General features: G+C 38.2%; 2 protein-coding genes across 4 annotated transcripts in view; both read right to left on the reverse strand.

The window, feature by feature from the left end:
* Positions 1–127: 127 nt before the first annotated feature.
* krtcap3 (keratinocyte associated protein 3) lies at positions 128–4,165 on the reverse strand. Its single transcript, XM_066680426.1, has 7 exons — positions 4,061–4,165; positions 3,482–3,666; positions 3,293–3,352; positions 2,682–2,879; positions 2,168–2,302; positions 1,847–1,968; positions 128–1,531 (listed from the first exon to the last, which is right to left on the reverse strand). Exons 1-6 carry the CDS (start codon positions 4,071–4,073, stop codon positions 1,873–1,875), a joined length of 687 nt encoding a protein of 228 aa, XP_066536523.1. The 5' UTR covers positions 4,074–4,165; the 3' UTR covers positions 128–1,531; positions 1,847–1,872.
* A 1,945-nt stretch (positions 4,166–6,110) lies between these two features.
* ctbp2a (C-terminal binding protein 2a) overlaps positions 6,111–26,362 on the reverse strand; it is a 37,963-nt gene continuing 17,711 nt past the window's right edge. For 2 of the 3 annotated variants that reach the window (XM_066680445.1, XM_066680453.1), the window contains 9 exons: positions 15,246–15,400; positions 12,683–12,827; positions 11,071–11,277; positions 9,970–10,184; positions 9,384–9,514; positions 9,084–9,211; positions 8,534–8,648; positions 8,178–8,248; positions 6,111–7,655 (listed from right to left, as the gene is read on the reverse strand). In XM_066680445.1, coding sequence (XP_066536542.1) covers positions 8,188–8,248; positions 8,534–8,648; positions 9,084–9,211; positions 9,384–9,514; positions 9,970–10,184; positions 11,071–11,277; positions 12,683–12,827; positions 15,246–15,400 — 1,157 coding nt within the window. In that variant the 3' untranslated portion in view covers positions 6,111–7,655; positions 8,178–8,187. Of the gene's footprint in view, positions 7,656–8,177; positions 8,252–8,533; positions 8,649–9,083; positions 9,212–9,383; positions 9,515–9,969; positions 10,185–11,070; positions 11,278–12,682; positions 12,828–15,245; positions 15,401–26,362 lie in introns of all 3 variants that reach the window. The other variant, XM_066680437.1, reaches the window with a different exon arrangement.

Below are 26,362 nucleotides of genomic sequence, written 5' to 3' on the forward strand. Positions count from 1 at the left end.
CTGACTTATGTTTCAAGGTCAAATCAATTGTTCTGTACATTTAAAGAATTATGGTGTATAAAGTCTATCAATAAAAAGTACTACATTTGAGTGAATCCAGGTAACAAGCTTTTTGCAATGAATTTATTCAAACGTATTACATTTCAAATGAACATGAAGTACAAGTAAACAAATATGTAGCATTTGTTATGAATTGATATCATTTAATTTGTGCATTTCGTTATAAGTACAAAAAAAATGTTGCCATCGTCATACTTAATGGTAATGGGTAGGCCTCCAACAGGATCACAGGAGGTCTGCAAAGACATCTGATTTTCATGTAGTGACACACTTTTTGTTCTGACAGGGTCAGTCTCAACCTTATGTCAATATTTATTTTCCCTTTTCAGCATGTGGGATCATCTCTAAGAGTGAGATTTTCATTTCACCACTAAACCCAGCCCAGGGTAAGCCCTTAAAGCACCCACTCTTTCTCCCATCACACACGCCTCACTACTCACTCACCATATTCTCTTTCTACATCTGTCAGTAACACATTAGGGCTCACCTGAGTCAGCATCAGACTACAGTGTTTTCTAGTGTAAAAAAAAAAATAAAAAAAAATAAAACAAAAAGTATACTGCTAACTCTGGAGTGGTCAAAATATTTGGTACATCAGATTCTTCATCATAAATGCAGTGACACAGAACACATATTAAACATGTATGCTTATATACTTAAAACTTTTATCTTAATTACTGGCCGTGTATTTTAATTATTGGGAAGGTAATTACAAAACTTGAAATGTGAAAATATAACATAAATAATGTACTAATACTCATTTGGTTTTTGGTGGAGGAATATTTTTAGACAAACCTTTCCCTGCTCAAACCATAAAATGTGTAGTAATCATTTATATACATTTATAAAATAATATGATTTAAATTATATTTATGTATCTTTAGATAAACATAGTTAACTACGAAACTGACATAATATATAGCACTTATTGAAGGAAAAAAAAATAAGACAATCAGGTCATGAATTAATAACATGAAAATTATACAAATGTAAAATCATTTCTCCACAGTTATTAAATCCATTATAAAAATAAGTTTTGTAAAAGGTTGGTTATTTTCAACTTATTTCTTTTCCCAGGTACAAACACTGATTTACATTACATTTTACAGTGTATGCAATGTACAACACAAACCCAAGAATTACTGATACCTGTACAATCCATCAAGATTACATTGAAAATCTCTTTTGAACACCTCTTCTGACACCTAAGATCGCTTCTCTTATGGGGAACTGTGCATGCCCCTGTATTTAGTTTTTTTCAAGTCTTTACTTTATTAGTTTATGAATGCAACCAGGTGAAGTATTTTCAGCCGATTTTCTCAGATGACGGCAAAGTTTCAATAACGGATCACATTTGTCAATACATTTTAGTCCTACACTAAGCTTAATTCATAAAGGGCGTCAGGGATTACAGTTCAGCTGACAACTGCAGTCAGAGTTATTACAGAGCTGTAGCACTGCAACAATAAATCTGAAATTAAAAAGAAAACAATGTGACACAGTTAATTATTATTGTCACATCACAACCTCATATCCCTGAAAAGGGTAAGTGTTTCATGAGAAGAATTTTTAACAGCTTATAAAAGATTATATTATCAATTAATTATGGCTAAATTTATTATTTGTATCATCATGAAATATATATATATATACCAAGATTATGTTATTAATGTATTTCACAAATGATGCACATCATCAGAGATTATATGCATGAAATTCTCTTTTTTGTTTAAGCTCTTCCGCCTCATGAAATACAAAACAAAATGGCCGTTTTGAGAAGTCCTACCTTAGCTTTCCGGCTGATTTTCATCTCTATGCATCGGCAGAATGGTGTCCAATAAGGCTTTGGCTTGGAGCTGCAAATTCTGGATCTGCCTTTGATGTGGATGCCAAGGCCTCCTCTTCCAGCTTTAATGAAACACAATACCGAAAGCCAAAAAGAGAAGAGTGCTGAGCATGAAAAGGATTGACTGACCAACTATTAAAACTTTTCATGACATGAGCATAACTAACGTGTAGTGAATGATTGCTGACAGGCTTTTTGCTTTACCCGGCAAACCTTTAGCAATTTTAAACTCTTTCCTTCTGCGTTCAGTTAATGATTTACCTGCTCTTTGAGATAGGTGCGACCACACGGTCCAATGCCTCTCAGTGTAAGTCCTATTATGAAGCACCACGCAGACAGGCCCGCCTCCATGGCTGAAAGCAAGGTACAGGGGAACCACAGACTCAGTGTCGTGTCCTACAGGATAATTTAGTTGTTAGCAGTATCACTGAAGCAGATGGCCTTAGTCATGAAACTCAATACAGTTTTGACACTCAATAACTCATTTTTATGTTTGAATGTATGTATGAATACACTAGAAAACTGTGGAAAATTACATTTTTACTCTAGCTATTTGCTGTTAAAGTAATAAACTCTATAATGTTTAGTTTTCTATTTGTCTTTAAACAATGGTTCACCAAAATAACAATTAGCCAATTGATCCATACATATCTGGTGTCTTGAGCGATTATGGCGCAGCAGTAGTAATGAAAAACTAGAGAATTACTAAAGCAAATGGTGCAGAAATAATGTAGGTATTGTCTTTGACTTTATTAAATTGTCAAAGCAGACTTACATATATACGTGTGGTGTCAAAGGGGCAGATGGCAGAGACAGGTGAGCGGGCATTAATAGGAATGTCCGTGGAATTGCAGCCATGCATGAGCACGCTGCCGTCCGCTTTGATAGTGAGGCTGATGGCCAGCAGCAGCCCCACACAGCAGGCTGTAGAGAGCAGGGTGTTCAGAAAAGAGCTCACCAGCAGCCCCACATGCTGGAGGGACAGAAAATGTTTAGTGAAGTTGCAATACAGTACAAACAGGTACACCACATACTGTATGTTACATTATATACTGGATCAACAAAGAAAAACTGGAACTGCATTCTCTGGTGTGATGGAGCACAACCTTCTAACATTCATCCTATTCATCCATCATCACTACCTGATCTCACTAATGTACATGTTCTGAAATGCAAGCAAATCCTGAGAGCAATAACCCCAGAGGCACACTCTAGACATCTGATTTGGCCTAAGAGAAATTTAGCCTAACCACACACTCCCACACAGTGAAAAACAAACAAAACTTTTATGATACAGAACTTAAAGTTGTTCCCCACAAAATCTGCCAAAGGAAGAATTTCTCAACGTGCCAACATCAGATTACTAATAAATGGTAGGTTTCTTACTAGTTTCCAGATGGTAATATTCCTTGACACCAGTATTGCAACAATTCCACTTGCGATGCTCTGGGGAAAAAATACATGACATGAAAATGGATATAGACTACTTGTGGAAATAAGAAATACAGGAATAACGTCAGTGATGAATCAGAGGCCAGTGAATTGTAGACACATCATTAGCCTCAGAAAACTCACCAGGAGACCAGAGGTGACTGCTATGATGTTGGACACTGTGTATTCTGTGGATATATTGCCGCTTGGTCTGGAGATGTGGCGTAAAATACTGCCATGTACAATGGCGCCCAAAATGAAATTTATGTGTCCAACAACGATAAGCGAAAGTCCTTTGGCCATGAGCCTTCCAGGCCCCTTCTCTCTGTCTGTAAACACACGGAGAACAAGAATCCGTATTCATCACATTTCACAGGCTCCAAAACAATTCACCAACGCAACAGCATCTCTTAGACATGTTTGAAAACACTTTCTGAGAAATGTAAGCGTGTTGATATAGGTTCGAGAAAATAAAATACAGTTTAATCAAATTTAAACCCTCCAGAATGCAGGCAGTTGGAATCAACAAGGCTGTACTCCACAGAACAACATTAAATGCTTAAATAGGCCCCAAATAGGCTTCAACGAGTCAAATTCACAGCTTTATCTTAAACAGTGCAAAATATAACTTTACAACAACCAGATTCTGTAAGCTCCGGAATTCACTATAACTCGTGTAACTAAGAAGCTTAGTAAGAGTGAAAGTAATGTGTCTTCTCTCACCGAATCCACACATTTTGGAGCGCTGTGGGTTAAAAGATGTAGAGTTGTTCTTTGTGAATACGCGCAGAGTCCGCCGCTTCCTCTTCCAGCTGCTCACCTGCCCAGCGGAACTAGGCGGAGCTTAGAGCAGGTTCGTTACCATAGTAACCTTAAAGGCTTAAGCTAAACTGCAGAAACAACTCTGTTCAGTTTCTGATATTAACATCGCCGAAAGGACTAGTAGTGTAGGAAATTTAAAGATCAATTGCACTAATTTTTAAATCTTTTGATAATCTGCATAATCAAAATATGAGGCAAGTCGTTTTGAGGATAAAATAAAATATAAAATTACATAAAATAAAATATAAAATTACAACAGTTAGAACATTTTAACCAGCTGTATTATCGCTAACTGTTTAATTACCAAAAATGACTATGACTGAAAATGCATATTTTAAGCGTTTTATAAAGGTATCTTTCATTCACTCATTCATTTTCTGTAACAGCTTCATCCCATTCAGGTTCACGGTTAAAAATATCTTGTTTAATATGCCATATGTGGATCAAGTTAAAAAAGTGTAAAGAACTGTAGCGTTTCTGAAAATATATTTGTTTCAGACTATTAATATATAAATCAACCAGCCATAATTTTTCATGAGAGAATTATTTTTCATCTTGATATTTAATGTTTTTGAAATATTTGTTTTCATATTGAGAAAAACTGCTTTTGTTTATCTTTTTGGATTTTTTTTTACATTAATATTTACCTGTACAGTTGTTGGGGCTATGATTAATATATTGTGTTTAACAGTCTGTTCCACAACAGCTAGTGTAAACAATGCCAGGGGTCTTCTCAGTCTCGCTAATGAAAATATCTTGCTGCCAGCTCGGAAATGTTTTCTCTCCTCTCTCACACAAAAAAAGGGTGGGGGGAGTGGAGGGTGGAGGTCATAAACGATCTTTGTTTAAGAGTCCACCATGTGCATGGCTAATATATTCCCTGTGCCTGGGTATTAAGTATCTAAAGCTCTTGGAGGTAGGGAGCAGCTGCTTGTGGCATCTTCTGTACATGTAAGTGCCACAGGCTACTATACATCTGGGAGTATAAATGTTACGCTACTCAATTTTCAATGCACATATTCCATCTCACTTACAAATGAAAGCATGATCAAATATTAAAAAACATAGAATGTGTCAAGCCATCTGCATAGCAGATAATAAGACTAAACACAAGATTTTCACATATTATATTTTGTAGAAGCTAGAATAAATATAGGAGGTAGATATACTTGCTAATTTTTCTTTTATAATTTTCATACAAATGGAATTTAGGAAATATAAAATGAGTCTTGTTTATATTTAAACATCTAAAAAAATACATTATATATAACAAAGAAGGCGATACAATATTTATTTATATGTAACGTAATAGAGATGCATGATGATCATTTTAAAATCATTTTAGTACTGGAGTATTAGCAGACTGGCAATTTATTAAAAAAAATAGAATGAGTTAAATGTTTAGTTTTGACCAATATTTCAGACATTTAGTGGTGTTTATATTGAACTCCAATGAACAATATATTTAAGTGACACTGGGCTTAAGCATGTTGATCTGATGACTGTGGATTTTGTTAATTTTACTGTATTTTTAACCCTGATTTGTAGTTTTTATGCATGGGCATCAGCAGAAATGTAAATAAAAAATATTAACTGTTTTCATAGAATATTTTACATTTCATTGGACCCTTTGGGAAAAACTTTTTGAATAATAATATAAAAAGTGTAAAAGCTACATTTCATATAGAATTTATAAGTAAATACTCACACAATGTATCTGTTAGTTCTCCTATTTCATCTCTATAGTAATTAGAAAATCTTATTAAGGCCCCTCATCAATGAACAATTTTGTATCACAGCACCCCCTTATGGCTCAGGCGCGCACGGCGTTTTGGAGGGGTCATCTGAAGGTCAGCACATTTGAACTCATTCGTTTCAAACGATTTTACACAAATGTATTGAATAAACCACAGTGAAAGATAAACAACACGCAGTCACAGTATAGGTTTGTCAGAATGGTATTTTGTCTGTTTTATTTGAACTGTTTTGGAAGCTAAATATTTGCCTTGGTACAAGAAACAAATACAAACACTCACAATAGAAACCAAGCCCACTCTCCTCCAATATGCATCCTGGTGTTGTGGGCAGAAAAGAACATGTCCCAGCAACAAAAACTCAAACTCAAGGGGGTGTCCCTTAACTGTCGAACCAACAGAAGACCAGAGAGGGTCACAGGGTTATAGTAATATTAAACTAGGAAATATGAATCTAACTGCCATACATTCATTCAACAATAAAATGGTTTAAATGTCAGGTCTATTTAAATAAAAAAAAAAAAAAAAAAAAAAAAACCTCAAGGATAGTGGTGTGTGGGAACTAGAGGAGAAAGTGACTATACAAATCATTCTTCAATCTTGGTTCTTGGTTTATAGACTCTGAAGACAAAACTGTATAAATGTTTCCTGAGAGGGGTGGCTCCTGGCTCCAGACCCTTTCTTTTAAGCTGCCATCTATGGTCTTAAAGTACTCAAACAAAAAATATGAGGTTAATTTTAAATTCTATAATTAAATGCAATAAGAGAGTGAAAATTCCCAGCATGCCTTAGTTGCTTAAAAACATGTGGAAATCAAGACAAGAGTGCTAATGCTGGAGCTGGTGGTTTATGGACTTGTGCGCTTGTGTTTATAACTAAGGTCAGGTGGTTGAAAGGCCAAGTCAGGAGAGGGATAGGGCCATAACAAAGGTTATCATAGTTGCTACAGACAACCTTTTAAGCTTCCTTATGATAAATACAATGTATTACACTATAACTAAATCACTTTCAACAAAAAAAAGAGTTAATTTGGTTGGTTTCAAAGGAACAGACAATAATAAGGGAATACAAAACACATGTTGACTGACTATAACTGATTTAGAAGTGATGCTGTGTTCAGTCAGGCAAGGCAGGTGATGTCAAAGGTCCTTCAAGCACTCTGACTGCTCAGCCAGAGCAACAAAGATGAAAATTGGGCAGAGTCTGTGCTCAACCCACCTCTCACATTGGAAACTGGAAAACCGCACGAACCTGCGTCTGCACAGGTATTAATATATATGTCACATAAGACAAAAGAAAAACACGCTTGTGGGGAAAACATAAAAAAAAAAAATCTGGAACAAAAATAAGTCCAGAAAAATATAGAATCCCCTTGAACAGAGAGGAGGAAAGAACACCTCTGTGGAGGATGTTTGTACCATCTCCACAGCAGATAGTGGCAGCTGCTAGCCAGTAATACTCTTTTGGTCCCTGTTTTGGAGTTAACTGGCTGAGAGAACTGTGCTGTTGGTCAGTGCTGCTGGTCAGTAGCAGCCGCTATTGGAAGCCACTGTGGCTGCCGTGGTTCTGGCTTTGTGTAGAATTCTGTGCTGTGTGTGGGAGGCTTGCTGGGTGAGGGGGCTTGGCGAGGCTGGGAGATTGAATGCGGCTAGATGTGGATACTGGACACCCATGCTGACTTTGTGCCCTCTGCTGGATCTCCCACACCTCCAGGAGTCACGCCCACATGTCCCCAAACAAGCCTGCAGCAGAGCCAGAGAAACACATTGTCAAACACATGGCCTCTGCTATAACTAAGAAGAAATTGGTTTATGAGCTGTCCATGATTTATCAAAATTTAACATCTTAAATTTATATATGACACAACAACTCAATAAATAAGTTAATCATATGTTTACTTCAGCAATAAATGTTACAGACTCAGCTGACACAAGCAAAGAAAACCACTCAAGCAAAAGAGAGATCATGGAAGAAGCCTATACAAGACAGAATTTAAAGTGACATGGCATGTAAACAGAAAGTATTCTCAGAGACACAGTACATCTCCAGTAAAAAAGGTCATAGCCTTCTTATACTGTTTAAAGAACTGTATCAGACTGTTCATTTCTCTTTCACCAAATCTCTGTACATGTCTAGTGTCATTATAATATCTAATGTACATGTGTGTCAACACTCTCTGTCTCATTACAGAAGGAACAATTAATCATCAACAGTTGTAGAAGTACATACTTGTGTTTGGCTGGATACTGTGTACTGATATTTACCTGGCAGAGTTTAGGTATACATTTTGTCTTGCAGGCCGCCAGGAGATATAGCTGGTAGCGGCTGGGCCACTCTGCTGAGTGAGAGAAGCAGTCAGAGAGAGCAGCACACCCAGGGCCAGAAAATGTGTTTGATTTGGACAGTACACCAAGAGATAGAAGAGTCAGTGGAAGGCTAGTCTACGTAATTTCAATGTATATATACCATTATAAAAGCATTCATTCCTAAATGTTCCTTAAATGTTCAGAAATATTCTGCTATAGTCAACAGCTGTATCTGTGCAGGGGAACTAATATATGCAGAAAAGATCAGATGGAAGCAAGAAGGAAAAAGGTCAGCTGGTGGAAAAAGTGTTTACCTGTAAGCACCACCGTTAAGCTCTGCATGCACCTGCTGCTCCACTACTCCCCATGGTGCATTGGCAACAAAGAACTCTTTGTTGACACAGTTTCTGAGGCTATCGGGAATGCGACCTGCAAACACACAGCCATAGCATGGACACTGAAAATATTTAGTGATGAATGCATGGACTGCATTCTTACACTAAAGAAAGCACATTTCACTACTGAATTGACTTGCTTGGATTTTGTATGACTAAATCTGCAAAATTTAGCACTAAACAAAATGATAAAAATTTCATAAAGCACTGGCTTTCTTTTCTCTGAATGGCCCTCCTTCCTTCTCTTATTACTGAGTGTGAGACCTCCCATTTTGTGCATGTTACAGCTGACCTACCAGAATGGAATGGTCATGTTTTCCTACATGTGGGTTGATCTGTCCAGGGATTCGACATTACTATCTATCTGTATTCATTTTCAGACACGCTGTATGAGTGACATTATTCAAGAGTTCATAAATGGACGGCTAATGTTCGTTAGTGCTGATATGTGTGTGTGGGAAGAACGTACCAGTGATGGCTCTTCTTATCTCAGTTGCAGCTGCCTCCCGCATCTCCAGCGAGGCCTGCTCACTGTACCACGCTGTATGGGGGGTGCAGATTAGATTTGGAGCATCTTTCAGTGGACCTTGGGTAAAACTTAAGAAGCAAAGAATAAAGAGTAAGAAATAAAGGACAAATGAAAGAGGGAAACAGATTCTAACTTTAAATGAATAGTCTAGACTTGTGAACCATCTGTGAAAAATCAAAGTATAAAAGGACTGAACTAACAAGGCCTGTATGAATACAAATGTATGAAGAAAAATCTCACCTGAATGGTTCTGACTCATGAACATCCAGAGCAGCTCCCCGGATTCTGCCCTCCTTCAGGGCCTGAGCCAGGGCTTTCTCATCCACAAGCCCCCCTCGTGCACAGTTTACCAGGAATGCTCCCTGGCGCATCTACAAAGAGGCAATAAACCAGTCATTTAAAGTAGGAATATGAAAATAAAAGGTGATTATTAAATGCGTAATAAATTAACAAAGAATTTGCTTATTTTTACTAAAAAAAACTGCTTACAAATCTAAGTGTGTATTGGAGTTATATTGCTGATATTTTAGATAAGCAGTGTTTCCATTCACATTTGTATAATAACACTTTCTGAAAATTACCCAAAAAATCAAACTGTCCGGATGTTTGGGATTTATTATGCTCTGAACTGTTTCTTAAAGAATGATATTATTGTATGCAGCCATTTTCAAACATTCATATATTAAAAACACCACATTTCTTATGGCTGTAATAGCCACTAGGTGGAAGCAGTGTATTTAATACAGTGCTTTCCAGATTTAGGTGAAAATCTTCCTGGTGTCCGTGTATTCTGTGTGTTTGTGTTGGTGTCTTATGCCCCTCACACCTGTTTGATGGTAAAGTCATTGATGAGGTGGTGGTTATGTTCGTTTAGGTTGCAGTGTAGAGATACACAGTCACTTTGGTACAGCAGATCCTGGAGGGTGTAAACTCTCTGGACGCCCAGTGACCGCTCTAAACCATCCTGCAGATATGGGTCATAAAAGATCACACTGAAGCCGAATGCTTTCGCCCGAACTGCCACCGCCTGACCTGATCGGCCTGTACAACACACAAACACCAAAACACATACACCGGATTATTTTAATGCCTTTACCCATCTCTTCTAAAAGCATGTAAGGCAATTTTAGATATAAACAGTGACATAGATAACATATAATTACGTTTTTTTTACTTTTTAGAATACAAAAGTCACAAAAATGTGAAGAACAGTTTTTTGGAACAAGAATAAGTTTATATTATGTTTTTTAGCATTAATGTCATTTTTAAGTTATTTGCCATAGATTTGACTATGTATTATAAAATCTCAATTTTATTACAAATTCGTTATTTAACAGTTAATAGAATGACAGTGTTCATCATTGCATCATTTCATCATTTATTCATTCATATTCGATAATCCCTTTATCCTGAGGGTAAACAGCTGCAGTGGGTCCAGAGCCTACCTGGATTAGCTGGGATTAAGGCAGGAACACACCAGTTGCACCAGTTCACAGGGCGTCACATACTCAACCCAGTCATTCACACACCTGACAATTTCACACTGCCAATCCACCTACAAATATGGTGTGAACTGTGTTGGAACTAGAGCACCCAGAAGACACCCCCTCAAACACAGAAAAAACACACAACTCCTCATAAACCCCAAGGAAGAGTCTGAATCCAGGACCCCAATATGCTGCCACATTTAATATTTCTTAATTTTGTACCACACTGACAATTTATTTAAAGTGTTTATATTTGTAGATTCCTATTCCTACATTTTAATCATTCTAAATATGTAAACCAATGTTCAAAGGTTTGGAATGACTTGTTCTTATAAAGTACACATCATACTTTTGAACAATGACTCCAAACCATTGAATGCTAGTTTATATTATCAGTGCTTTTCTCTAGCTGTTAGTCTATCACTCCCTCTCCGTCTCACCAAAGCCAATGAGTCCGAGTGTCTCTCCTCGTATGCGTGCAGCTCCAGAGGCCAGCTCTCTGATCTGTTCCACACTCTGGACACGTGAGCCCTCACGGAGAGCCTGGTACAGCCAGGTGTTCCTGCGGTACAGGTTAAGGATATGGCAGAGCGTTGAGTCTGCTGTTTCCTCTACAGCTGCTGATGGGATATTACATACTGCGATACCTAAAAGACCAAACACAGATAGACAATGGGTTTATATGTGTGTCTGTGAAAAATTATTTACTGAAGCTCTGACAGCAAATGACTAAAGATATAAATAAATTAAGTGCTTCTCAAGCTATTCTTTACAGCTGAAAAAATAAAAGCAAAACTATAGGTCTAAACACATGCTGTGAAAATACCCCAATAAATATTTTTTAAATGCTAATATTCTACTCTTTTTAGACATTTCTGAGGGACATACACCAAAGTCAACAATGTTGCCTGCAAAATATCAGTAACTGTAGTTAGAAGCAGTAGTGATCCATTGACTCTAACCTTCATACTAGTGTAAATATAAGTCTGTTTCCTAGGAATAAATTGAGATTTATATATGCTTTATCATCACTGAAAGATCGAGTGGTTTCAGTGTTCACCCATCTAATTTTATTATGAGTGTGACTCTGCCCTGCTTCACCTCACACTAGACCTCCTTCAAAGCACTCTTTAACCAGCCTTGTGTCCGGGACAAAAAAAACCCTCTCTCTGAGGAAGGACATTGTGCTAGAGATAATGTTTCTCCAGACAGCTACAATACAGTGTTCGGCTTTTCAGAAAAGCATAGGCAAAGCCTTTTCAAGCTGCTTTCCCTTTCTCCAAGCTGACAGTAAATGGTTTGCCAAAGAATTCAAATTACCCTCTATCTTTCATTGCCTATAAGAAGCAAAATGCTCTGGTACTAACCCCAGTGTGAGTCATACACTTTGAAAGCCTGTAGAACCTTTTTACTCCATATGCTCCCACACAGTGCTTCTGAACAATACTGTCAACAAGCAGCTACAGGTGGGCAATAATATCTCAGAAAATACACACAAAGGGATTAAGACATTTTTCAGAGGTTTGCAAACAATTCAGTTTGGACTACTGGAACACAGAGGTCACGTATTTAAACAGAGGTCACATAACTAAACTAAGCACAGTGGTTTGTCAGTAAATGAGTTTTAAAATCCTTCTAGGACAGGAATAGCCCTAGAACAGAATAAGCTCTCCTAATACAATTTTCACTGTACAACATAACCCAGAAATATCACATATTAATGTGTCCTTAATCCAAACAGATTGTAGTCCAACAGGTTCAAAATCAAATATGCATTAACGTATGCATGACAAACTTTTAACCGTTCTGTTATATAACTAGTTTTAAATATATGCAACACTTTTCAACAAGGTATTAAGGCATGACCGTTCTTTTTTCAAATATAATATTAGGATCTGCAGGGATGCATACTGAATTTTAAAAAAGGTTGGAACAAAACATAAAAATATATGGAATACAGACATCAACTCAGCTAGTTGGTATCATGCATTTCATTCTGTTACTACACACTGCTTGTATTTGCTCTGGGATTACAGCTGCAGTAAGTCTTACCCATCTCTCCAGCGGCTTTTATGTCAATGTTGTCGTAGCCACTGCCAATGCGGATGATAATGCGCAAAGCTTTAAACTTCTCCAAGTCCTCTCTGGTCAGTGTGATTGTGTGATACATCATTGCTCCTACAGCCTCATTGAGTACCTGCCAAAAGAGCTCATTGTGTTTATTACCATCATCATTATCTTATGAGCATTTTGAATATAAATTGTCATCAAGAGAAGTAGTACCAACAGCTATATCAATTATACAGTGAAGTGTCCCCCAGGTACCTCAAGCTAATTTGCAGCAATATGCCACTGGCAGCAACAGACTCCCAGAACATTGCACCCAAAGAGATTTCTGGCTTAAAAACGGCACTTTTCCACTGCATGGTACCTACTCTATTCTGGGTTTGGATGAACTATACTGGAAATGGGTGCCAAACAGCGAGTAGAGTACCATACAGTGGAAAAGCACCAAATGGCAGATTTTTAAAAAGTCAAACATACAAATTGTTAATTAATTAAGGTTCTCAGTTTCACACAGGCTTTTAAATTTTATTTTTCTTCTGTTAAATCTTAATGGTGGCTGTTAAAACCAAAGGCACAGAATTAGCATGGACGGAAGTGACGTGTCCCCACCAATATCCAGTGATTATTGAATTGTCCCCACCAATAATTTGATCCCTTCCAAAGAAAAAAAAATTAGAAAAAAGCTTCCCTTTTCTATTTTCAAAGAAATTGTAAGTCACTTAAAGTCAAGTTCGCTAAGGAAATGAGTCCATCATAATAATGTTAATGGCAATGCTAGGCTTTGGCGCACAGCATACAGCAGGCTACAATCTTCTGTAGCTATGAATAACATGGTTTTGAAATTAAATGCACAGCCAACTGCCAACTGTCAGATATCGTTTTATCACGGATCAAAGAGAAGTGGGAAAATAAAAAAATAAAAAAAACAAGGGGGTGGGGGGGGGGGGGGGCATAGATTCTTAGGTCCTCACCAATGTCAAAAGCAAATCTACACCCTTGGTTGAAACTGGGGAAGATGTGTACTTATAGATCAAAATGATATCACGATTATGACAAACAGACCTTTGAATCGACTGTACAATGTCTTCAGAATCATTTTACGTTTACCGCCGTATAATGCAGATAAGTTCATTTTGTTAAAAAAAAAAAGTAAACCTTTCTGTTGTGTACAAAGTAAATACAGTTTCAGTAAGGCACTGTGGTGCAACTGGTAGTGCCACTGTTACACAGCTCCAGGTTCCTGGGGTTGTGGGTTCAAACCCTGCCTTGGGTCACTGTGAGGAGTTTGGTGTGTTCTCCCTGTGTCTGCATGGGGTTCCTCCCTCAGTCTAAATACACATGTTGGTGGGTGGTTTGGCTATTGGATGCACTAGCACCCCATTCAGGGGGTGTTCCTGCCTTGTGCAAAATGACTCTGAGTAGGCAGATGACAAGATTTTAAGCTGTTAAAAATGAATGAATGAGTACAAGTTCCAAAGAAAAAACCCTGCTCACAATTATCATGTAACAAAAACTATGTCAACTAAATATGACAATTTGCACTTTGCATAAAAACAAGACTTTACAGTCTGTACATTTACAAAACTTGTGTCTTGATTATGACTTTGTTGATACTGTTTGCAGCAGAGAACATATTTGAACTCTTGTTGATATCCAGCTGAATTAATTTGTTGTTTCAAAACGCCCCATAACTTTTTAATAGGGTTTAAATCTGGTAACAAAGCAGGCCACTCCATAATTTGGTCATCAGCCAAACTTTTGTCTTGAATCATTCACAGGTATAATGAGAAGCAAGAAGGTTCAATACTCCTTGAAGTTCAATTTCCCTCTATCTTGCACAAAAATAATTTAATCATCAATAAACCAGGCCCAGAACAAGACCCCACCACTACCTTGTTGGCCTCTGAGTAGAACTGGAGCAGACTGGGCATTCACAATCCAGTTCCTAGACTATTTATTTGGTGCATCATCATATTTTGCATCACACACGTTCTTTCTTAATAATTGTGGGTCTTGTTTTCATTTGAACACATTTGAAGTATCATTTAAAACGTCACATTGATTAGTTTTCTCCATCTATCTTAGTTCACAGTCTTGAAATGTTTTCCTGCTGGTTGACATACGTGTCCTGTATTTCTGAAATATGTTTTTCACACATTTCCTTTGTTGATATTTACAATTCTGTAGAAACTTTACTGTGTGAGGATCACATTCTAGTGATTAGGATATCTGATACAGCGTTCACTATTCATTAGTTACCATAACATCTCTTTTTTACCTTTTAAGATTTTCTCAAAAGTATACCATCAACTAAAATGTGCAGATCAAAATAATAATTTGGGGCAGCTGTGCTAGTTTTTTTTTTTTAAAGATGTAGACTCAAAAGACTCACGGCCAAAAAACTAGGTGAAATAATTCTGACCACACTGTACATTCACCTGCTGTAGAAAGGTTTATTTAATTTATTGTCTGGGAGAACTAATGAACATCAGACATAAAAGCCATAAAGTGAAAAATACTGGAAAAGCAAAAGAGGAGGTGGGTGTACCTTTTCATGGATCTCCTGTGTGGACTGGGCATCACAAAAAGCCACAGTTGCCAGATCTTTGAGGATGGGCATTTCCACTGTACAGTCTCGCCCATCGAGCAGAGCCACCAGTGGCCGGGGATGCATTGGCCCATTCATGATCTGAGGCCTTATACCTGCAGAGAGAAAGAGAGAAGTGTGTTGATGTGTTTGTGCACTTCAAAGAACTGCAGAAGCACTTTGCATAAATAAGTGGATGAGAAAAGGATTGAAGGAGAAGAGAAACACACTTTGCATGACTTTCCCGCTCATGCTCTTGCTGTGAATGTGGTTGTCATGGAGATTACAGGATTATGAATATATTTAATTTAATGGCATCTGGAAGAAACATTTCTCTCCCCTCTCATTCTTTCAAGCCATTCTTCAGCAGTGCTTCAGAATTATTTACAGTGTTATTATTAAAAAAGTAATAATCTCAGGGACCCAGCCATGTCCCTGGTTTCCTTAAAAGATGTGCAATTCAAATCAAAGGACTGGAATTAGATTTAAGGCAAACTGACCCCATCAGACAGAAATGTTGATGACATGGCAGGGGATCTCACACACTTTACACCGCATACTTAAGCATTAATACACACATATGCCCACATAACCGTTAATAGTTGTGCTTGTCGTCTTCAAGTATATGAATGTCCTGTTGTTTTTTTTGCTGGTTTTCATTTCAACAAACCTGGAGAACATGTGATCCATTGTTTGTAGACAGAGACTAAGAAATTACACAAGTGGACTCACTTGTGTTTGTACTTGTTGAGAAGGAAAACTTGCCAACACACCAGTCCTTAGAGAGAAATACTGGACACACCTGTTCTAGTAGTAAAATCAGCTAAAAACAGCTGGGACAGCTGTAAGTGTCCCTCACACTTCTGCAGGAGTCCACGCTGCCAAAGCTAAAAGCTTTTTTGGACAATCTCAACCTCAGAAATTCACTTTTAAATAAACAGGACATCTTCATACTACTCTTATCCAAAACAAGAGCGTCACACCCACTCCTAACAAATGAAACTTTCAAAATCAGAAGAAGAGGGAAGCAGGGAGAGAGCAATGTAATGCTGCCCGTAAAAACCACACGAACAATAATGTCTGTCAAAACAAAAGGAAATGAGAAAAATTTTCCATAACGTGCTGGCAAGATGACGTATGTGGGACAGACAGATAGAAAGAAAGTGTGTGTGTTCATGTGCATGTGTGTGGGAGGTGGGTGGGGGGGTTTGGTGTACTTGAATGTATGAGGTAGACAGCAAAAGAGGGAGCACAATGGATAAAGAAAGAGAGAGAGAGAGAGAGAGAGAGAGAGAGAGAGAGAGAGAGAGAGGGAGAGATTGATTCTTGGCTGAAACAGACTGGCAGTGAAGTGGCTTCACCTCGCTATCAATGGCCGCTCCTGGTAACCTAGCAACGTAATCTCTCTCAGTATGCTAGTGGAGGTCCTGTGAAGAACTGCACTCATACACAAACACAAACACACAGCGCACTACACGAGTCGCCAACAGGCTCAGCACACATCCAAATCTCAGATATGCTGCCAAACAGGCAGAGAGAGAGAGAGAGAGCGAGTGAGAGAGAGAGAGAGAGAGAGAGAGAGAGAGAGACTAAAGGGAAAGTTAGCTTTTGTAATGCGTCACTCTTTCCTTCTCTTCCACTTCCCTCCCTCCCTCCCTCTACCCTCTGTCAGGTGTTCGTCTGACAGCCCTCCACTCAAAATATGTGCACACACACACATACACACGGGCCAGAGACCATAGGAAAAGGGATCATAATGAAAAAAGCAGCATATATTATTAAAGGGCTCATATCCTGGCATTTTTAAAACTCAACTTAACTTTTAAAATATTCCATCCACTGAGTCCACACTTGTTTCAGTAAAAATATAAAAAAAACAATGTATTTATGTATATCAGCCCAATTGGTCTGCAGCAATTTAGCACCACCTATGCATTCTAAACTCTTAGGCTTTAAGAAACAATTGCATCTCATGTAGCATGTAAACATTTGAACCCATACCATTCACTCTTAGTAATTTACCATCGAGTTCATGGACAGCCTCCGAAGAAAATATTTTTGTGATGTCACACCAACCAACTCTTGTATAACATATTTACTTCTAGAGCAGTTTATGTCAGCCCACTTACACTAAAATAGAGTATTTAAGCACCAACTGCTTTTTGAGTAAAGAATAAAACAGGACAGCCAATCAAATCGTAACTCATTTACAAGTCTCTCTAGTTAGGAAATAAAAATGTGAAAATGAATGATGTCTTTTTGGTACAAACATGAACACCATTCTGAGAAAAAAATATTAACATCATACGCAGACCTAAGGAAGAAAATGTTATTGATAAAACTAAATAAAGACATGGACCCTATAGGCAGCACTTTACTGCAACATATGCACTTCTATAATGTGTGTGCATGTATTAGGGAACTTGAAATAAAAAGCAGCACAAACAATCAGTTAAGTGTATCGTTATCAAATCCATGACGAGTACAACACACAGGCACGCACATGTGCGCGCGCACACACACACACACACGCACACACACACACACACACACACACACACACACACACACACTCCCCTCTCTCAGAAAGCCTCTGAGCGAGTGTGAGGAAACATGCTGCTTGCCTGAAAACTGCTGCCTCCACATTCCTCCCATTAAGAGCTGTGCAGAGCGAGTGAAAAATGGAAGGAGAGCAGAAAAAAAGACGAGTGTCAGAATGAGTGTGTCCTAGGGGGATCCCTCCTCCTCCTCCACGTTCTCCTTCCTTGCTTCTCTTCTCGTCCTCCTCCTCCCTCTCTCCTCCTCTCGTAAATCAGCCTCACCACCCCTTCTATATCTCTCTGTCCCCAGCCCTCTTCAGTCCCGGCACACATACACTAGCCTGCTCTTCTCATTTTGAAGACTTCCCGTCTTTTTTTCCCCCCTTTCCTCTCTTTTCCTTCCAGCAACTCTCCACGTTCCCACTGTTCTGTTGCCCAGTCCCTCTCTCTTTTCTTTCTCTGTCTCGCCCTCTGCCAAGAGAAAACAATCCTATCCTGGTGTAAAAAAAAAGCAGAAGTGGGAGCCAAAAGGGGCAGCCGTGAAGAAAGGGTGAGGGGAAAAAAATCGAGTGCCAGTCCAAGCAAGTGGCTCCGCTGCTCTTCTTTCGTCGTGGCTTCAGTTGTCCTCCTCCTCCTCCACTCCCCCTTTCGCTTGCTCGCTGCCCCTCCACCACCCGCCCTCTTCCCTCCCTTTCTCTTAAATTTATGATTCGTATGACCAAGGCATTTACAGGCTGTCAGCCCCCTCCTCTCTCCTTTTTTCCTCATCCCCCCACCCCTCTCCCTCTCTGTCTCTCTCGCTCACACACACGTCTCATGAATGCACACACTGACACACACAAGCACACCCTGTGGCGTTCTCTGGTCTCCCAGTGGAATTTCCAGAGATCTATGTTTTTCAGTTCCTTTTATTAGCCAAACATGTCTCTTGCTGTTACATGGCATTGTAATATGAGCATTTACACAGTGTGTGTGTGTGTGTGTGTGTGTGCTTGTGCATTTTTTCTGAGCACGCTGTGTAAAGCATACAGAGAGAAAGAAGTGAGTGGGTGCATAAATACCTGAATAACAGAGTAGACGCTTCAGTATATTATGGTCTTAAAGAGGAATTCCACACATTATCCCAAATTCACACATAATTAAATAATTATGAAGAAAGTCATTTGGAGTAGTCCATTGTGAAAGGCTGTGGGAACTAGTTGTCTAGAGAGAGTTTCATGCCTGTAAAAGCAGTCTCAAAAATGTACTGAGTAAAATGTATTACAACACACTGCCTGTTCTTTTTTATAAAACCGTCTCCTGATATGTTGGGCAATGTTGTTAAAGGAACACTACGTATTATTATGTGTGGTTTTGCTAAATTTAATTTACTCTATATATATGAGCGACTAATGTGCAAAATGTGCAATGCGGTGGAGTTATCTATTGTGCCACACAACACCACTCCAAATAAGCTGGAACCAAGATATGTTTAACACCGTGTTATATCACTGTTATGGTTATGTATGTCTTCAGAAAATAAACACAACGCATATGCAAGGTGCAGTACACAAGTAAACATTAGGAGCATTGCAGGCGATCAACAGAATTACAATGGTGGAAGGTATGGAAGATGGCTGTGTCACAGCCAAGTTTCTCTGGTCTGCCCTCGGGTGGAAGCCTCCATTTACAAGCATAGCACATAGACAGTATGTGAACAGTTACATTCACAAAGCAGACTATTGTCTATGTGAAAACATGGCCAAACAAGCAAGCATATCCCTAGCCTTAGCCCTTTTCCACCAACATAAAATAAGTTTGGTTCCTGTTCACAAATCTAATTTGAAACCGTTCAGTGCATTTTTACGAATACAAATAGCTTCTGGAAGCAGAAAAGTTCATTTCCATCTGTAACCAAAGAATAGTAGGTTCTTTAGCATGAACCATGTTAGTGCCCGTATGTATGTTGTGCTAAAGAAGCTCCAGAAAGAGCACAGAGCCTCAAATGAAGTGTTATATTGTCCTCAATGGACTGCTGGGTACATGACCAGAAAAACAGTGTCTGTAAATAGTTTTGTTTTAGAATGGGAAAGTGGGAAATGATATGTTATACATTTTCTCATTTGAAAAGAAAAGGAGCAACCTCACAACTCCCCAATTGATGACATGTCCTTTGTTCCCATCAAAAGAACTAGAAATGCAGGCCAGTTCACCTGACAGCAGTAGGGGTTCCAAGAATCCTGAATTAAAATCTTTTGGAGGAAAAGGGCTTTGTGTGTCTCCAAAGCCAGGCTTTTGTAGCACATGCAAAACAAGACCTAACACTGAATTGCTGAAATAACCATGGTCTTCCCAATAAAATGTGTCACATTGATGGCAGAATTTCTGATTACTAATAGCACATGTACTAACTATTGTAATATGTGAAAAAATATATATACTTCCAAGAATGTTCATATCTATAGTCAACCATGCTGTAGGCACTGATGCACCCCCAAACCACAGGTGATGTTTGCTTTTGCACCTTTGACTGATAACAGTCTGAAAGGTCCCTTTCTTCTTTGGTTCAGAGAAATCAATGACCATGTCTCCTAAAAACAAGCTGAAACATGGGCTCATCTTGTCTTTCACACCATCAGAGACTACCTTGAGCTCAGAGAAAATTGCTGTATAGCTCGCTCCTTACATAATACATTTTCAGATTACAGTGGCAAATTGTCATGTGACAACAATGATCTGAATCACTCTGAAGCCCATGTGGCTATATTTATCACAGTATCCTGACAGTTTAACATGCAATTCCGGGCTCAAAGGGCACACTGAATGAACTGTTATTTCTAACCTTGTGGATTTTGGAAGGCATAAATTCTATGAAATCATGCACAGAAAAATGTACTTTATTTGCTCTGTTTGAAGTTTCATTTGAAATCTATGGCACAAAGTGGTATGCCACTTGCAAAGACTGATCCTTTGGTGAATGCTTGTTTTATACACAATAAATATTTATAGTTATCAATTAATTTTTAAATAAATATATTATTTACAGAGGTGGATTGGCGACTCAAAAGTGTCCGTAGGTGTGAGTGTGTGAGTGAATGTGTATCTGTGTGTCTGTGTTGCCCTGTGAAGGACTGGCGCCCCCTCCAGGGTGTATTCCTGCCTTGCGCCCAATGATTCCAGGTAGGCCCTGGACCCACCACGACCCTGAACTGGGTAAGTGCTTACAGATAATGAATGAATGAATGAATGATGATATTATTTACAGTATTTTTTACAATGATTATATATTTACATATTCACTTTACACCCATATATTACAGTATATATACCCATATATACAGGAAAATAAAATAAACTGAAATATTTAATAAACTTTTCACCTGTTTTGCTTCTGTCCCATCTATGAATATGCATGATATGCAGCAAGGATTTTAAGGTAACTAGGATTTAAGATGATCTGCAACACCTTTCACATCCCAAATACACAACTACACACATTGTACAAACACTTACTGCTAATATTAAGTGCAGTAAACTACACTGAACAAGGAATTTATTGTGAATTATTTTATGTATTGTACACTAAACAAATCAGAAGTGAAATGAAGTAATAAAGGAGGATTGAAAATTCTGCACCTAAATTGTTTATGGAATGTTAAGTTACTGAGCTAAACTAAATTTAGATGTTGTGTACTTCTTTTGGAATATGTACAGTGCAGAATTTCTTATATCAATTTAGAGATAATCTGAAATAACAAAAAAAACACACACACACACATATATATGTGTGTGTGTGTGTGTGTGTGTGTTTATACACATACACACACACATATGGCAAGTACAAGACTGTGTCGGGCTAAGAGGTACAATAAACAGAACATTTACAAGTCCATATATTTATACAGTGTCCACACTTCTGGCTGCCCAGTCCTGTCTCCTCCACACACTGTCAGCTGCAGATGTGTTGTCTCCCATTACAATCTGCTTCCTCCTGATAAAGCTTTCTTTTTTTCTATTCATTACTTTCACTCTCTCCCTCCTTCTATCAGTTCACTCTATGACAGGAGCCATCTGGCCTGGCAGAAAGAGAGAGAGAAAGACCAGAACCAGGACCAGCCATGAAATACACACACACACACACACACACACACACACACACAGCTGGGCCTCGTTACCACTCAACACAGAAGGCTGTTATGAGGAGGTGTGAGAGCATAGCATTAGAGATAGGGTTACAGCAATAAGCACACTTGCATACACACACACACACACACACAGTGTGACATACTTTTTCTTTTGCTGACAATAATACAGAGGGTTACTGGGTAAAGAAAATAGAGGAACAGCTGTGATACTGTCACATTAAATTTGATTTCAAAGCTTATACAAAGAAATATTACACAGTTACCTTTAGTCCACACAATCTCATACACACACACACACACTACTCTGCATAAGAGGTCTAAAGCCAAAATAAATGTGACTCAACATTGGGTTAATATTTCAGTCTAATCTTCGAATTATCCGCTGACACCAATCTGATTTTAATATGATTGTGCATCAATAATAATAAAATTTCCATGGGTCCCACAAGGATCTGTCCAGGGTCCTATTCTTTTTCCTGGCTGCCATCAAAATTCCCACAAAAGTCCTATATGAGGATATAGGATTGTTATCTACAAATTGCCAGTGTGGCAGCAAGACCCCACCCCAATCAAGCTGGAGCACACTGCACAGAATTAATCAGCTGTTTAATGGTTGAAACCTGATTAAACAAATGGATTCAGGTGCACTTCTGCATAATTGCCTTTCCTAAAACATAATGGGTCACAAATCAAAAATTGCATATGTAAATTCAATTCTAAAGTATAAAAAAATAACAAATGATAACACAATTCAATCTTATATCATTTGTTATTTTTTTATACTTTAGAATTGAATTTACATATGCAATTTTTGATTTGTGACCCAGATTGAATTGTGAGTGGTATGACAGTGTCCTGCAGGCTAAAGTTAGCCCCACCCCTCAACTCACAGTGTAACTCAATCTCCATGATGCCATGACATTTTCTCTCTCTATATGAATAATTCAAATGACCCATTCGCCTAGGCTTATAAAAGAACATGTGTGTAAAAATCGCACACACACACACACAGATTAAGTGAAGCTAAATCTGAGCTGAAGCTTTCACATGACTCAAACACATTCAAACACAATTTAAACAGTCATTGAGCATGTGACCACACATACGTCAACTTTTGAAAATAACTTCAGACTACATCATTAAACTACTCCCACTGTAAGCATCAATATATACGCACTTAATAACATTACACTATTCAGTACATAGAGAAAAAAATCAAATAGAGAGATTAAAAGCTTTCAACCTTCATTTCCTACTTCTCTTTCCTAAGTAAACAGCATAATTAGGCTTTAAATTTAGGCTGAAGTGCAAGGTCACTCTGTGTCCTGCAGCAAGCATAATTTCCAAATGGAGATTATATTCTGATATTCTGTTCATTCAGTTCTGCTGGATTATATATGGTGACCCACCCTGCCCATCAAGTTCAACCCTGCACAGATGGCTGGTGGGATTTTATGCCTGTAATCCCTCTTCTCTCTATCTCTTTCTTCTTCCCTTTTCTACCCTCCCCCTTTATTTCCAAAACCACAGTGGTGAATGAAGACATGGAGTTGAACATATGGCCACTGGGTCCACTTTTACTGACTGTGCCCCATTTTTTTCCACTCTATTGCTTCCTCCATCCTTTTTCCTCCCAAATGATTTTTAGTTTATACTCTTTATTTTTTACATTTTAATAGAGAGAAACATACAGAGTTTCTGAAGTCTGTACATTCCCTGATCAAATCCATAACCAATTCCTTGTGTACAAGTACACAGGCAGTTAGTAATGTACTTTGTTCATGATGTCCCTAAAATCATGCTGTAGGACATGAAAAAAAGCATTACTGATGCATGTCATGCGCACAGTAATGGAGTGCAAAAAGCTTTGTCACATAGCACACCGTAAATGAGCTCTTCATAGAAATACAGAAAAAGAACATCCATTGCTCTGTGCCAGGAGAATAAAGTGAAAATGAGCATCTACACTGCAAAAAAACTGAAATACATTTGCTTTATCAGGAAAAAGGAAAAAGACAAACTATAGTCTATCATTTAAGCCACTTGAGGGAATTCAGCATAAATTAAAATGTAACCGCTAACACTCATTCATTGTTTAAGCAAAAGGTTCCAGTATTCTGACTACACAAAAACTTTAATGCAGCATGATATCATGATCTAGTTCAGCTTTTCATGACCTAAATCTGAAGAGTGCCACAGAACTGCTACAATTTAGATTACAGTCACTCATAACATACACCAAATACTATAAAATCCCTCATTCTAGTCTGACATACCAGTGGCCTCCACTTCAGTGTCCAGCTTCTAAACTGAAAAGAGTAATCTCATTGTAGTCTTCTTTACGCATTAACAGTCCACAGCCCTACTGTCCTTCCTGAACATTTCTGACCAACTGAGCTTCTAAAAGCACAAGTGACATTCTACTACATTAAATACATAGAAAAATCTAGTCCTGAACAGTAGCTGTAATGTATTGTAAAGGGATTGAAGCAAAATAAAAATTAAAAAAAACTATCATACACTCATCAGACCTGGGCTACTCTGGTGTGTTCTGACTGCTACATCCATTGCCATGGCTACATAATCCGCTCTTACTGGAAAAATAAAGACTTCAGCCAAGGGCAGTCCCACGTGTCCTTATATAGAGACTAATAGTCCTAAGGGGGTCTTCTGGATTAGCATATATACAGTTATTACTTGTAAAAGGGAAGTAAAGTTTTTAAATGATTCCAAACAAATCAGGAGTCACGGTCAGGATTGCATGATGTTACAAATGAAATTTAAAAAGAAAGAAAAAAATAAAATTCAAACAACACCTTAACTTTTTGTCTTGGGGAGGCCTAGAAGGTTATAAAATAACTTTTTTATTTTGTGTAATTTGTAATATTGCAAATTATACAAGGTGGCTTTAATTTGAATTTAAGCCCAAACCTTTTGTTTGTATGCAGCCCTGACTCTGTAAATGGGGGTGGGAAATGAAGGGTCTCAGCCTTAAATGGCTCAGGCTTGAACTCTTAAGCCATGTACATGCTACAGTCTCATTTCTTACTCAAACATATTGTTCTACCTTAAAAGATGCTGAGCTTCTGAATTCTGAAACAAACACTGGGTGTTTATGAGAACAGTAGCTTCCAGAATTTTCTACATTCCCTTTAAAACACACACACCCACACACAATAATACCCTTGATTGATAAAGTCTCATGTAGGCTGTGTAATCAGGAGTCTATAACCTGATAAGCAGCAGCTGAGACAGCAGGATAACCATTTCATTACATGAGAGGAAACCTGTCTAAAGTCATTAAGTGTTGATGAACCCAAATTAAGAGGGCAAGAAAGAATGAGAGACAGAGAACAATTGAGATATGGACAAAGACAATGATTAAATTCACAGAGAATGAGAGGAAGCTGTAAATGAGATAATGCTGTAGAAAGGAGAGTTATGGATTGGCATGCCATCATTCCTTATTACACTGCTTAGAAAAAAGTCCACCGTGCTCCTCGTTTACTGCCACATTCTGACCGTTTAAACACACATGGATTTTCTAGACATCTATGTACCAATCACTGTGGGACAGCATCAATAAAATACTATGTAAGACACAGGGCTATTGCATAAAAAAATATCAGACTATAAACATATCCAATATATCAGGACCACTCATTCTGCGTTCTTGCACATCATCAGCAGGGCACTGATTGCCAGTCTGTCATGTGTGCAACTGTGCACCTCTATTTCTCAGCTCCCTCTTGAGATGTTCTTTCATTATATGCCATCACTTTGATTACAGTAATTACAGTCAGATTACTCTGACTTACTACGGCGATATGCTGTTTAATTTCCTGCTGGCTTTTGACACTGCATCACTATTTCAGCTTTAGTCCAACTCACTGTTCTTAAACCCCTCCCCCAATGCAGCCATTCCACATCAGATACATGGGCCGCAGGGTGAAAGAGCTCTGTTACATCAACAGCATGGGTGGGATTAGAGAGAGCCCTGAAATATTACACTGTAACCCCCTCCAAGCTCTACATCATGCCCTACATAACAGTTTCTGCTCTCAAACGTCCAGTGTATACGACATCTCTTAAACATACAACACTGTTTAACTGAAAGTTGAATCTCATTGCAAATGTAAGAGAAATTGTTTTGCATATAAAGTACTAGTTCTTGTTTAACACCATGTGCAATTCATGAGCAGACTCTAAATCATGCATTCAGATCACTCATTCAGTTTTAAACAAACTCAAGGCATGTAATGGCCAAAATATCACAACGGTGTCTGACAGTCACTGACACACTAAAGGGGGTTTGGTAGGTTATAGCAGATGACTAATATTGCAGTGACATGATTAAGTAACTTGAAAGGCCACTGAACTGTAACAAATGAAATAGGGAGCAATCCAGTTCAGT

Source organism: Hoplias malabaricus, chromosome 1 (genome assembly GCF_029633855.1).
Source record: "Hoplias malabaricus isolate fHopMal1 chromosome 1, fHopMal1.hap1, whole genome shotgun sequence".
NCBI classification, from domain to species: Eukaryota; Metazoa; Chordata; class Actinopteri; order Characiformes; family Erythrinidae; genus Hoplias; species Hoplias malabaricus.

Excerpts from the sequence above, each read along its gene's own strand:
- krtcap3 (XM_066680426.1), bottom strand. Across the intron at positions 2,303-2,681 it reads TTGACACCACACGTATATAT|GACACGACACTGAGTCTGTG; the intron begins GTAAGTCTGCTT and ends ATTATCCTGTAG. Across the intron at positions 1,969-2,167 it reads GCACCTATCTCAAAGAGCAG|CTGGAAGAGGAGGCCTTGGC; the intron begins GTAAATCATTAA and ends GTTTCATTAAAG.